General features: G+C 44.0%; 3 protein-coding genes across 4 annotated transcripts in view; 1 reads left to right on the forward strand and 2 right to left on the reverse strand.

Moving 5' to 3' along the window:
• LOC118512880 overlaps positions 1–13262 on the reverse strand; it is a 157071-nt gene extending 143809 nt beyond the window's left edge. For both annotated transcript variants that reach the window (XM_036057974.1, XM_036057973.1), the window contains exons 1-2: positions 13157–13262; positions 11907–12640 (exon numbers count right to left, since the gene is read on the reverse strand). In XM_036057974.1, the coding sequence (XP_035913867.1) occupies positions 11907–12065 (159 nt within the window). In that variant the 5' untranslated portion in view covers positions 12066–12640; positions 13157–13262. The remainder of the gene's footprint in view (positions 1–11906; positions 12641–13156) is intronic.
• LOC118512883 (26S proteasome non-ATPase regulatory subunit 12) lies at positions 4108–6089 on the forward strand. Its single transcript, XM_036057985.1, has 3 exons — positions 4108–4295; positions 4383–5348; positions 5410–6089. Exons 2-3 carry the CDS (start codon positions 4438–4440, stop codon positions 5900–5902), a joined length of 1404 nt encoding a protein of 467 aa, XP_035913878.1. The 5' UTR covers positions 4108–4295; positions 4383–4437; the 3' UTR covers positions 5903–6089.
• LOC118512885 lies at positions 6268–7527 on the reverse strand. The gene is made up of 2 exons (XM_036057986.1): positions 7291–7527; positions 6268–7222 (listed from the first exon to the last, which is right to left on the reverse strand). Exons 1-2 carry the CDS (start codon positions 7366–7368, stop codon positions 6278–6280), a joined length of 1023 nt encoding a protein of 340 aa, XP_035913879.1. The 5' UTR covers positions 7369–7527; the 3' UTR covers positions 6268–6277.
• Positions 13263–13836: the final 574 nt, after the last annotated feature.

Consider the following 13836-nt stretch of genomic DNA (forward strand, 5'->3'; position numbering starts at 1 on the left):
TTGTTTAATTAAGTAACTTTTGAGCTGATTTAGAAAGGTTTGTTGTATTTATGAGTTTTGTAATTGTCATCGTATGGATATACTAAACTTTCCTAAGAAAGCTCCAATACGCCTACGAGTATGCAATGCGTAATACAGCTCTACTATTTATGATTCTTAAGCCAATTTGTAACCCTTATTATTTGAACAAATTATTAGAGTAAAACTACCATTCAGACTGTTGCGTGATTCAGTAGTAGTGAATCTTGCTTGCTAACCCGACAGGACCGGTATCAATTCTCATCCAAACCATCACCCTATAAGTAAGACAAGCTATCCGTGCAATGATAAATATATTTAAGGAATAGATAAATTTTAGGCTACAAACTCTCAAATTTTTAGTAATAATTATAATAAGAAGACACAAACCAAAATATTAATAATGATTCCTAGCAAGATATGTCCCTTCAAGGAAGTATTTTTGGTATGAAGCGCCTGAAAGTATGCAATCACTATTTTTTCGAATTATTTTCCGATCAATTTTCATGAAGCATTTTTCTCTGGCAGTTGCTAGAGATTACTCCACAATTTCCAGATCCTTTATCTCGCGAGCTGCACGAGCTGTAAGCAAATTGCATACTACCAGGCGCTACCTGCGAATCCCTTTGCTCTCTTAGCACTAAGCTGTTCTAAACAAACATCCCACTACATATTAAACCACATCTTTCAGCAGAACAACCATATTCTGTAGCGTTACATGCTCACCATTTCGCTAAACGTAACGCGAATGGCAGAAAAAAGGCCTTCCTACCTGTTGAATCTTACTCTCGCCATACCATTATCGATTCTGGGATTCTGGGGAACCGGAGCGCGTAGAGGGAGCGAGAGAAATTCGATATCGATGAAGCGTATGTATGCGTGTATGTGCATTTCACTTCATTTTGGGGCAGGTGTCTCGTGCGTACTCGATTGTATTGTATGACACACATCCTTGAGTTGGCTTTCGAGCGTTTTCCTTCGAAATGCCTGCCAATGGAATTCTTTTAAACACAAAACTAAAACCAATACCAGAGCTCATCGAAGGAGGATGTTTAACTTGCACTTCATGCACGAAACTATTGGATCATTTTCGATAAATACTCATTGAGTGATGTAAAACTACCAAACCATTCAATCAACTTTAAAAGAAAACTATGAAACAAGTTGTATAAAAATGCAATAAAAATCTTATAACCAGAAAAGTAGAGTAAATTGGGAGAATAAGTTTCCATCAATATAGGGCTATGTGCTATCGAAAGCTACCATCATCAAAGCGGTCACTCACGGCACACGGTCACTCATTTTCTCTCTTGCCTCCTGTTGCTTTCTTGTGAGGTTTGTGCAGCGCTTCTCAACTCAGTCGTTACTAACACTTAGGAAAAAATGGTTATTAGGCTAGTTTTAAGCTAATGTTAAGTGATGTTCAAGTTAAATATCTGCTTAGAGCTCACCGTTAACTCAAAACGAGAATAAAATAGTACCTTCATCGAGACATTCGCCCATCTATTCCACTATGACACTCACCATTTCCCTGGGAAAACGGTTGCCCTTGCCAAGCACACTCATTGCAGCGCCGGATTATGCGCGCTGTTGCATCGGAGCAGCATCCACCACATACAGCGCGGTGCACTCACGCTCGTTCCGTCCCGGCAGATGGGACCGGTGAGTTCGGGAACGAGCGTTGATGAGCAATGGTTGACCTTGAACCGGCGCTAAAGTTGCAACCGGAGCACCTTCAAGGATCGTGCCATTTTGAGGTACAGCTAACGAACGCGGTCTAGCATGTGCACCCATTCTCACACACACACACACACAACCTTCACCGAGGTGCGTGAGAACTCTTGGGCCGAGGACTAGCTCAATCTGCCCCAGCCATGTAAGGACGGCATTTCCGGGATACTTTCACGCTCGAACGCACCCGCACAGGTGATATCGTATGTGTAGGTGGTGGGATTCGTTCTCATCCGTCTCGCGTGGCTCGAGACATTTCGGTAGGGAGGGCGATTGAAGGTTAACTCGGGCTCAGGACTCGAGGACAGGCAGAAGCAACATGTGTGCTGTGTGCTTTAATGCGAATAAGAAGAAAAAAAAAGCAAATCTATTCATCAACCATTGTTATGAGTCCTTTTAATGCCTTTAAATACAATAATTAATGATAATCTGAGTCATGGAAGTCGCTAAAAGAGCGTTCGGAGATGTTATAACTGTATTGCATACTTTCAGGCGTTTTCTTTCGTGACGCCCAAATGTATGCAATTTGAAAAAGTTTAAATCAACCATTGTGTAATTTTAAGTGGTTTTTCGTTATTTTTAACACAAATTAAAAATTTGTAGTAAATTATAAGCGACATCCATATCTGTAAGATTTTTGGCATTAAACTACCAGTTAGGTTGAAGCTTTGTGCGATTATACAGCCCGCCTTCCTGTTACCAGCCCCAAAAAGGGGAACCCAGTCAAGCAGAAGTTACTAATGGCAACGAGCATCCGCATCCCGGCTTCCGACGATTGTAACCGATATTTATTTGTGCACCGGATTGATTCGGTGGAAAGTATTTTTAGCTTCTTTCGTTGCTAATGCTGATCCGTGTGCTTCAATGGGTAGTTTTGTGTCATTATGGCATTCCGGGAATATTTTCCAAATTCTGCTAAGCAGACGGAACGGGATTTTTGGGGGGTTTTATTTAGTTCCAAATGCTGCCAACAGCATCGGGGGGTTTTACCCGTTAAAGCTTGAATCTCCAGCTCAGCCGGCTTGACATCTGACATTCTATTCGCAGCGCTTTTAGCGCAATGCAAAAACAAACGCGCTAGAAAACTCATGTTTCCTTTAATCGTTCATCCGTGACAGCATCTCCCATTTTTTTTCTATTTCAGCCATCATTGGAGAACTTTCAACCCAGTGCCCAGCGGCGCGGGCACACGGATACAGAACCGTGTTTTGATTTGACCTATCGAGCAACGACGAGACTAGCATTGGGAGGGATGATGCTGTCACGATATGTTTATTTTTTAGTGCTGCTTGTTGGGGCACAATTTCTCCCCATTCGCTCTCAACTACCGCCTCAACGTTGTTTTACCTTCATTTGCTTATGCTGCGAGTACGGGATTTTTGCCGGAAGGCTCGTTTTTTTTTTTTTGCATACACTCCATGTACAAACGTGAAGAGATGGGGTACATGAAGCGAAGGAGGGACTCAGGGAAAATCAGTTGACTTTCATCGTTGCCTGCAGCTATGTTCCGGTTTGAAATATCGAAAGGGACAGTTTGGCAAAGGTTTTTGTTTTAATGTTTTTTTATTTTATTTTGGCGTACTCAACTGGTATAGCTGCTGAACGTTGTTTAGTTTGCTCTTAAATCTCGTGTATACGTACACAGAAGGTTCTTCTAGTGGTGTTAGTATAAATATACTCGATAGTAACCGAAATAATAAATTAGAATATAAAAACTTACACAATCTTTTCATCTTATAAATATTGTAGTTATAGAATCATCCTAAATCCAACAAAATGACGATCGAAACACGTTTTTGAGAGTTTAAATAAAGTCATCTAACCAGCATCTTTTACATAATGCAACTGTTTTCGGTTACATTTAAATACATTTTATCAGTATTCGTTCAATATTTCAATAATTTTCTAGATTTTATTTTCTTTTTTCATGAAGAAACGGCCATGCCTGGCCGTATTGCTCGATTTTATTCTCATGAAACAAATAAAATTGATTTTATTCGAAATTTCCAACGAATGCATCCATTATGACTGCGTACGTTATGGTGTTTGAATGATGCAATCGATGAAACGGCTGCGTACTGATACGAAACGACGAAATTTCGAATCGATCAACGTTGCAGGGCTCGTTCGCGGCTGAACAAACATTTTTTTCTTATTATTTCTACAATGTTATTGTATCACGAATTCTGTACCATTCAATCAAATTCCTTTAAAGTTTAGATTGATTCCACAAAAACTTATATCAGCTAAATTACTAATACAATTCAAAATACAACATAATAATCCCCAAAGAGACCTTAGCAGCCCTGTACTTTGTTCGCAGCCGAAGTTTTCCATAGCGATGACAGCTCGCTTGACAGTGCACGATGCGCAGAGTCATCATCTGTCAAGCAGAAAACTAGAGAATCATTTGCCAGCCGCTTGCAGAACGTTTCCGTGGGTTATTTAGTTTATTTCCCTGTCTTACCACAAGAAAAACAACATATTTCAGTAGTGCTTGTGTGGTTTAACAGCAGCGACCCTTTCTACAAGTTCCACTGCACGATGTAAGTTGCTACGCACACACAAACAAGCACCCTCGATTGTGTGTCCAGCACCAACAACAGCGTCCCTGTTTTTGCTTTTCTCTCCAGCACACCGTCGACGACCCAGCTCTTTGGAAGGTATCACGGAAAGAACCCGTACATCATGGACCAAGCGATGGACATTAACGCGTTCGAGGGCCGCATCGTAAAGATGGAGGTCGATTATAGCGCAACATGCGACGAAAAGATCCCGCTCTGCAAGGAGATGGCCAAGGACGAGAACAAGTTCAACGAGGCACTGGAAATACTGCTCCAGCTCGAAAAGCAAACGCGCATCGGTGCCGATATGGTGTCGAGCGCTCGCGCTCTCATCGCAATCGTGCAGATTTGCTTCGAAGCCCGCAACTGGAACTATCTGAACGAGTACGTTACGATACTGGTCAAGCGCCGGTCACAATCGAAGCAGGCGGTAGCTAAGATGATCCAGGAGTGTTGCACGTACGTGGACAAAACGCCCGACAAGGAAACAAAGCTGAAGCTGATCGATACGCTACGTACGGTGACGGAGGGCAAGATTTACGTTGAGGTGGAACGTGCGCGGCTAACGAAGATGTTGGCCGACATTCGGGAAGCGGATGGGGATGTAACCGGTGCGGCCACCATCATGGAGGAGCTGCAGGTCGAAACGTACGGTACGATGGATAAGCGCGAGAAGGTAGAGCTTATCCTCGAGCAGATGCGGCTCTGTTTGGCCAAGCAGGACTTTGTCCGTACGCAGATCATTGCGAAGAAGATTAACATTAAGTTCTTCAACGATGCCGAGCAGCAGGATTTGAAGCTTAAGTACTACGACCTGATGATACGGTTGGATAAGGATTCGTCGTTCATTAAGACTTCGCGCCACTACTTGGCGGTGGTGGATTCGGAAATGATTGCACAGGAAACCGAGCGAAGGCAGAAGATGATGATCTATGCCGTGCTGTACTGTATCCTGTCGCCGTACGATAACGAGCAGGTCGATATGATGCACAATCTGTCCAAGAACAAGCTGCTCGAGGAGCTGCCGGTGTACAAGTATGTATTGATCGTGCAATTTTTCCAACGAAACGAGCCTAATATCTACTTTCCTCCACAGAGAACTGCTGCGTTTGTTCATGTGCAAGGAACTGATCAACTTCGACGCACTCTGCACGGTGTACGGTGCCGAGCTGAACACGTTCGATATCTTCAACCAGGAAACGAGCCACGGCAAGAAGTGTTGGGCCGAGCTGAAGAACCGCCTGATCGAGCATAACGTGCGCATCATCTCGAACTACTACACGCGCATCAACCTGAAGCGTATGGCCGAACTGCTCGATCTGAGCGAAGGTGAATGTGAGGAGTACCTTTCGCGAATGGTAAACGCCGGCACGCTCAAGGTGAAAACGGACCGACCGGCCGGAATTATTCATTTCTCGCAGAAAAAATCCGCCTCCGAAGTGTTGAACGATTGGGCCTTCGGGCTGAACGAGCTGATGAACCTGGTGAACAAAACCTGCCACCTGATCAACAAGGAGGAGTGCATCAACAACGTAATGCCAATGCCGGTGGCGGCTTCAGCGGCCGCACCAACGTCGGCATCGTCGTGAGCGTGCGAGACTGATGAACATTATCTCAAACTACAGTAATCGTTTATCGGTTTTACGCTTGCCTGCAGCGGGGACGGCCCATTTACACGTTGTTTTAGAAGCATCGCGAAAGCTCGTCGTGCAAAACAGTATAAGAAAAACGGAAAACTTCGGAAAATAAATCCACGTCAAAGTACAGGATACTAATGCTGCTACTACTTCTTTCCTTTTCCCTTTCTCTCGTTCATGGACACTGGCGAAGGGCAAACGTAGCAAAATCTCACCGTTCGTTCCATCACAAGGCTATCGATTTCGCAGACCGATAAACGTTGACCCACCCACGAAAGGACCTTTTTCTTTCCAATTGGTTATCGTACAAACGCAAATCCGTTCCAGTTACGTTCGGTCTTTGTTCGAAACCAGCCCTTCACCACTAGCCGCTCTAGCGTTCGAGGATAGCTTATCGCTACTTTCCGCGACAGATTCGTATTTTAAACAATTTTCTAATCTTTCTTTAACTTCCTCGACTTCAGCCAATGCTTCCCTGGCTGCGTATTGTTCTAAACTGTCAAGTAATTTCACTAAGGTCGTGTTTAGCTGGACCGTAGTTCCCTTCTCATCTGACCGGGATGATGCCAGTTGTGTTGTAAGATCTTTCCCCAACACTAGGCTCCCATCGTACCAGGCCCTACATAACAAACTGCAATCAATCAACAACGAGACCGATCTGGCTACGTTCCCATCCTTCGCGCACCATCCAAACCGACTGAACGCGACAAACTTTGAGTCCGGTTCGCGGTGTACACCCCACAGCGTGGATGGCAGTTCCACTTCGTAGATGTTATCGTACAAATCCTCGAAAATGGATTCTTTTTCTGCAACATCCACTACCGTCCCGAGTACCTCCACCACACTGTTCTCACCCGGAGTTGCTACATCCTGTTTGTTTACGTCGTCCATCAGTTCGCTTTCGTCGATCAAAATAACCACGGACTGTTCTGGATCAACCGGTTCTTCCACCACTTGCTGGCCCACCGTACTTTCAACCACCACGATCACATTCTCCTCCGAACGTTCTTCTTCCTCGGATTTTTTACTGCGTCCTTTGCCGGTTCGTACCGCTTCAGCGTCCGGGATCGTGACGTTAAAGATGCAGGGTACTGCGTCCGGTCGGAGCACCGGTTTCGATCGCGACAGTTTCCTCGTCTTGCCTTCAATGTGATACGTCCAGTCGCGCTTTATGTCGGTCGGTTTAAAGTGTTTTTCACACACCCGATCGTGTGGCCGCAAGGGCCGATGTTTGGGGAGTGCTTGGCGCCATTCCTCAAACTTTTGCGGATCCTACAGCAACACAAGAGCGCGGATTGAGTTGATGAGCCGTGAATGATTGTTTACGGTTGCTGGCTTACCTTCGGAACGTTAAACATCGCTCGCTTTGGGTCGTCCTTGTGCTGCCGATCACACTTGTACACATAACAGTTCCTCATCGTGATAAATACTGCCCAATGGTACGGTTTAAAGGAGATTACTAGTCACATTAATACGAAAAGTTTATGCAAAAGTCTTCTACTGAGATCAATAGGGCGAAAGGTAAATATAAAGCCGGCAGAGAGAAGCGCATAGGTAAACAAACTTGACTGTTTGTGTTTTTTGCCTTTTTTTAATGTGTCAAAACGTCAAACACTCATGTCCGTGTGGGGTGCGTTTGTGCGAGAGGTAAGCGTTCAATAAATATCCGATATTTAGGAAGAAAATCGTAAAAATATTAAACGTGTTCAAAACAACGGTTAAATACCTTCCTACAGTCAAGAGTGGTATATAAAGTCCATGCATTTGAAGCAATCAATCATAAAACTCGAATAAAATACACAACATTAGTAGCTTCAGTATAAACGCCTGAAGCTATGCAATACAGTGTTTCAACTGTTGCGCGGACCGGAAACCGTTGAAATTGCTTTGCAGCTTTTAATGCACGATATGGACCGTGGAAAATCATCTAAAATTTATTGATTCTCTGGCCTCAGACTTTTTAATCCCGAAGAAACCCCTGAAAGCAACAGGACCTAGGAAAATAGAGGTATTTTCCCAACCATGCCTCTTTAATCAGAGGCCCTCTTTAATCCTTTCACCCAAAAGTTTTAACCCTTTTTTTCCCTCTGGATAAATTCAATGAACTCATCTGGAAAACGATACACCGACATGGCACAGCATAAAGAACTAACCGGTTCATACCGGTCACCACATGCCATCCATTGACTTCGCTTTAATGCTATATCGCACACATGCTATCAACATTCATCCTCTATAGCACCACTCGAGGCTTTATCGGCTCGAATATTGTCCGCCAGAGAACCGGAACATCTGATGTTTATCTACACGCTTGCCCTCACTTCCCTCTCTTTTTGTCCACCTCTCGACCCATCTGGCACAGTCAGCAAACACGGCACGGCAAGCCACCACACCGACCACACCGATCCGGTGTTGATAAACGACAGGGCAGCAATGTTCCGGCAGCACATAAATTTTCCCCGCCCTGGTTCTCATCTCCTTGGCTCACTTAATCGTAGCGCCGATCGTTGTCCTCATTATTGGATAATGACACGTCGTTCGGTGCCCCGGATGGCATTATTCGTAGCAGACAGACCTTGCCCTCGGGACGGAATCGTTCGGATGTTCGACGGGTTTTTTTTCCTCCATATCTGTCCTTCCTCCTTTTCCACACGCTTGTCCCTTCACCGGAAACCGGATTGATCGAAGATTTGGTTGAATAGATGATAAAGTGAAGAAAAAAAAAAAGCCTGAAGGAAAAAATCCGCTTATGCCAAGGCTTACAACACTTGTTGTTGTTGATTTTCGCGCTAGCTTTTGCATTTTACGTGACCCCTCAGCAGTAGTAGAGTTGCCACCTATTGGCAGGAACGGCAAAATTTATGGCCCATACTTTTCGATCTAGCCTCGGTGGAAAAATGTATGGAAATTTCATCCATAACTTCACGGCTCGCTTCTTCCTCCGGTCTGTTCACGGCCGAAACCGTTCACCTCCTACAATCGATAGTAGTTTGGGCGACGCTTGCCACGGTTGATTGAGTTGATGATAAGCACACGGCAAAGCGGCTATATTATGCGAACAAATAAAGTGGAAAACAACTCAATCCCAACGACCGATGATGATGCGACCGAGATATGGTGACCCCACTCCAATTTCTCATGGCTCGCTCCCAAACGATGGATTATTGGTGCTTTGGTGTACAGTAATCGATCCCCGCGTGCTCTTATCATTGCCCTTGGGTGGGCGATAGCATGGGAGAAAATCTTGCTTCAACTTCTTTTCAAGCGCATGATTAGGACTCTCGCCTTTGAAGTGGTTTGCTGAAAGGGATGCCGATTTTCGAGAAGCTGTAGCTGGACGATAGGTCAATTTCCCATTTTCCGATCAGATCCAATTAGGGCGTGTGATGATACTTCGCAATCGATAGGATAGCATTGAACTTCTTGCAAATGTGGCACGCTTTTTCAAGCTGGGAAGAAACCTAGCAAATGTTTGCCAGACAATCGCCTTGCTTAATCCCGCTTAGTGGATAAGGTCAGCTGGCGTATTTAACACATTGTGAAGGGCAAAGCACTGTGTTCGATAATGTCAGTTACGTTAGGCAGTTTCATGGATTCAAGTATTGTTACTTTGAAATGGCTTTTGAAATAATTTTCCATATTAACATTTTCACACATTTGCTAATATCACCCCCCTCAGGCTACCTTGGCTGCTCCATTCCTTCAGGGAAGAAAATTCTAAGAACAGGTGGCATGATAACAGAAAACTTCGTGAAGCATGTCTTGCAGCTGTTTTTTTGTTGCCATTTTCACCTCCGGCAACCAAACAAACATGACATCTTTCAGTGCCATTTCCTTTTCTCCACCTTGCCTCTTCTTTCTTCCAGCAGCTCAAGCTGCTTTTTTCTTGTTTCACAATTACAGTAATTATACATCCAGCAAGACCCTTGGTTCCAAGAACACACACAAGCTACCTACCATAATAGCTCCACCGTGTCGCCAAACCACCATATGTGCCCGGGTGTCGGTTGCTTAAAGCTGCCCGTTTCAAGGATTACGGTGACGGCAAAGCCAGCCGGCTCCCGCATGTATTTGCTTTTGTGAGATGCTTTCGTTAACCTAGAAAAAGCCTCGCCATCATCGGTGCGCCGCGTTCAAGGTTGACTGCGTAAACAAGCACTCTCCGGTATCGTTCGTGACGAATCGATAATAGTCCCACTCGCACCAGCACTTCCCACCTTCGCCCCGAATAGCGATTGGCGAAGACGGACGCCCTCGGCAAAATGAACTATTTTGTTTTGAACTCACACCGGCACACACACACACACACAATACGTGTGTCTTTGCTCGTTATTCGTTACGACTGGAATGGCGACGATGGCAAGGATTTCGAGTCGGTGCCATGACCGACTTCCCAAACCAAAACGCCCAAGATTGTGGGCCGCGCTGTGGTATCATAACGCACAGCTGATGAAACTAACGATACGTGGGGCTGGCCACGAAAGTGTCGAAGCCTTCGGCCAGCCACGTCTGAAGTGGCTGCTCGATAAACATGCGACACGTGGAGTGATGGAGGCGCCCAGTCTTTTGTACGTCACCAAAGCTCAGACGCGACAAGGAGTGGAGAGCTTAAGAAGCTTATGAATTCTTTGGTAATGGTTGGATGCCTACATGATTTGGTTATTCATTAGAAGTGTAGTATTAGAACCATACTTTAATAAATAATTTAATTTATTGAGGTAAGCTCCATTTCAATGGATAATTTTAATTTGGCAAGACGCAGTATCAAGAAATATTTATAATTAATCATATTTCCTAGATATACTCGAAATAATACCGTACACATCTTTTTTATGAGAACGAATACATTTAGATTAAGTTGTTTTCTTCCCCACGGGATCCTTGTATGCGTGACGTCAAGAATTGATACCGATGGGCACTTAAATTAGATATACTAATTATAAATCCCATCGTTTCAAACCTCTTATTATATTTGACTCCGAATGGGGCTAAATTTACCTCGATGCCGATAAATTAGATTCGACGAAACGTGGGCATATTTAGTACTGCGACCTGGACATAAAAATAAAATGTATTGAAGGACTGTTGATACCTCTAGTGAATGATTTTTAGAGCATTAATCTAGCATCAAAACCATCCATTTTTATTGCTATTTCCAAATAATTTCATTAACGTCACGCGTCAAAGGCTTTTCTAGTTTATATTTTAAAATGTATTTTAAAGTTGTACTGAGTCAAAATGGTATGTTAAATACTTTATAAAATTTATAAATTTATCTAGATATAAACGAGAGCGTTCTGGTTGCTTTTTAGAAGCTGAACCGGATTTTTGGGCGGCAGAAAAAGCCTAGAAAGTCAAAGAGAGGCAGGCCAAGTCCTCTGACCCATAGCTCAATAGTAAGCCTTCTGCGCGGGTGAACAGTCTGGATTGGATTTTGTACCAGTTCCACCGAATTTTTATCCAATACCCCAGAACAGCAAGATTTGTATAAGTTTGGATAAGAGATATTTTTTGTAAGTCTTTATCTATCACTAATATAAGACCATGTTGAATATTTTATATTTTTAACATAAAGTACATTATCCTTAAACTTAAAGTACATTATTTAGTTTTAAAATTTATTTAAAAAAAAAGATTTTTGATCAAACACTTGACAAGCATTTGCTCTGAATTGCGCTTCACTTCGAACCATTTCTTCCCGACCAAGTGCGCGTTTTAATTTAATACATACCCGGATTAATCTTTCCCCGCTGTATGGCTCACCAGAAATTTCACGCGAGAAGCTTGATTGACAGATTATATTTCGCCGGCGCTTGATTGCAAGGATCAATATTATTTCATCATTTATGAATCGCGAATACCCGCGTGACGCGGCCAGGCCCAAAATTAATCAGTCAAGGCAAGCGAACGAGCGAACCACAACAACAAAACACCAAAAATAATCTCAACCACTTACCTGGCCATCGCTACGCCGCCTTCGCGCTCCGGTCCGGACGCTACAGTGGATCGCGTCCGTCCCACCGGTCACATGTACCCAGCCTCCGGTTTCGCCGTCCGGATCGCCGGTACGCCGATTCTTTATGCTCCACAGCAGGCAGGTGGCGTGGGGAAACATTTCCACTAATTCGATTACGAAATTTGATTGCGGGCTTGCCCAAAAATTGCTTGTCCCAGTCCCACTAAAGGGCAAACACACACACACACACGCACACACGTATTCGCCAAACCTTATGGCACGCGATTTCCGTTACGCTGTTATATGCTTTATATTTATGTCAAACCGGAAGGAAAAAAGCACTCCAAGCTTTGCCGCAGAGTACAACGGCACATTGATATGTTTTCGTCGAAGTGGCCCCTTTCTAGCGTTATGATGCTGTTTGCTATGCTTTATTTATACTTTTTATCCACTTTTCACCAGCATAAGATATGTACCGAGTTGCATACAGCAATCAAGCTTTCACAAACACCAAAAAAAAACATACACACTTTCACACCTTTTTTAATTTTCAGCGGTTTTTCTAGGCTTTCACACAATCAATTTTTCATTGTTTTGGCACACCACATTGCAATCAATTTTGTATTTAAAAAAGCCTTTTTACGCTTTTCTATTGCATTCTCAGCAGTCCTTGCATGGCACACTGAGATTTCGGAAAATATGGTGATATGGGTACACTGATGCAGCTCTGTGCTCTAAAAAAGGGGAAATAAATAGCAAACAAAAAACTTCAGCTGGCACCGAGAACTGGTTTCCTCACGTGGCCTTGTATGCGGTCGGAAAATTCGGTGGTACCGTGCATCGGTATGGTAACTATTGCACACAACCGCACCACCACATTACTCGGGTGGTCCTGTGGTATGCAGTTGTGGATCGCTTTCTTTCTAAAATTGCTCTTCCTATTTTCTTCACCCAGAAAGCGAGTGAGCGAGAGAGAAAGATTGAGAATATTAAGAAGGATACTGCTTGGAAGGGCAAGTGGGGGGATTCCCCGGAAGACAAGATAACAACACTTTCACCGCGCGCGCCCTTAGGATAACGAGCTTCCTTCGGGGGATAGAATGCACAGGGAAAAATTGGCGCATTAGCGCTATAATGGCGATGTTTTCTTCCTTCACTTGCCTTGTCTTTTTCTTCGGTTTCCACTATTCCTCCACTTCAAAGTTTCGAACTTTCACCTAGGTATGTGTGCGCTGTGTGGAAATTCGCACCTACTACATTTCCGCGATAGAGATTACAATTTTCGCAGTTGTTTCGTATCGAGCGATGGAGACGCACTGTGCTTTCTGCACTGGGCTGCTGTCTACGGTGCTCTACTGACACTGTTTTGATGGCTGTTGCTCCACACACCTAGCACGACGCCAAACACACGACCGTTCACAGCTATTCCTTGTGCTGTTCCTCTCCTTGCGTCCGATCGGGACCCATGCTACATGCTGCCATGAACCGCAAAAGTGCTCATTTCCCTCGCTCGCTATCTACACCGGTGTGTGAGAACACTTCAACGGCATGTTTTTCCTGTACACTTTCACACGCTCACCCATACACACGCAATGGGAGGGAAAGCGTTGTTGACAATACATTCACAGAGAATTTTTGCGCGAGTAAGCTTTTCTTCGGCGGTGAGTTTATGCCGTGTTGCTCTCGAAAATACGCGTGCTCTGATCGGTTTATTGGAAGGACGCAGGTTTACCGGGTCGATTGGAGATGTGTTGGTTTATTATGTCCCATACAAACACAGGGAAGACACAGTGTTGGGAAGTCTTTCATATAGTGCAGAGATTATTTTGGAACTCGACTCCAGAAACAGAAGGTAAGCCCTAAGCTATGACTGGAAATTTATGCATGGAAGAGATCAAAGACAGTGTAGAATTATTATTATTATTGTCTA

Source organism: Anopheles stephensi, chromosome 3 (genome assembly GCF_013141755.1).
Source record: "Anopheles stephensi strain Indian chromosome 3, UCI_ANSTEP_V1.0, whole genome shotgun sequence".
Classification (NCBI taxonomy): Eukaryota; Metazoa; Arthropoda; class Insecta; order Diptera; family Culicidae; genus Anopheles; species Anopheles stephensi.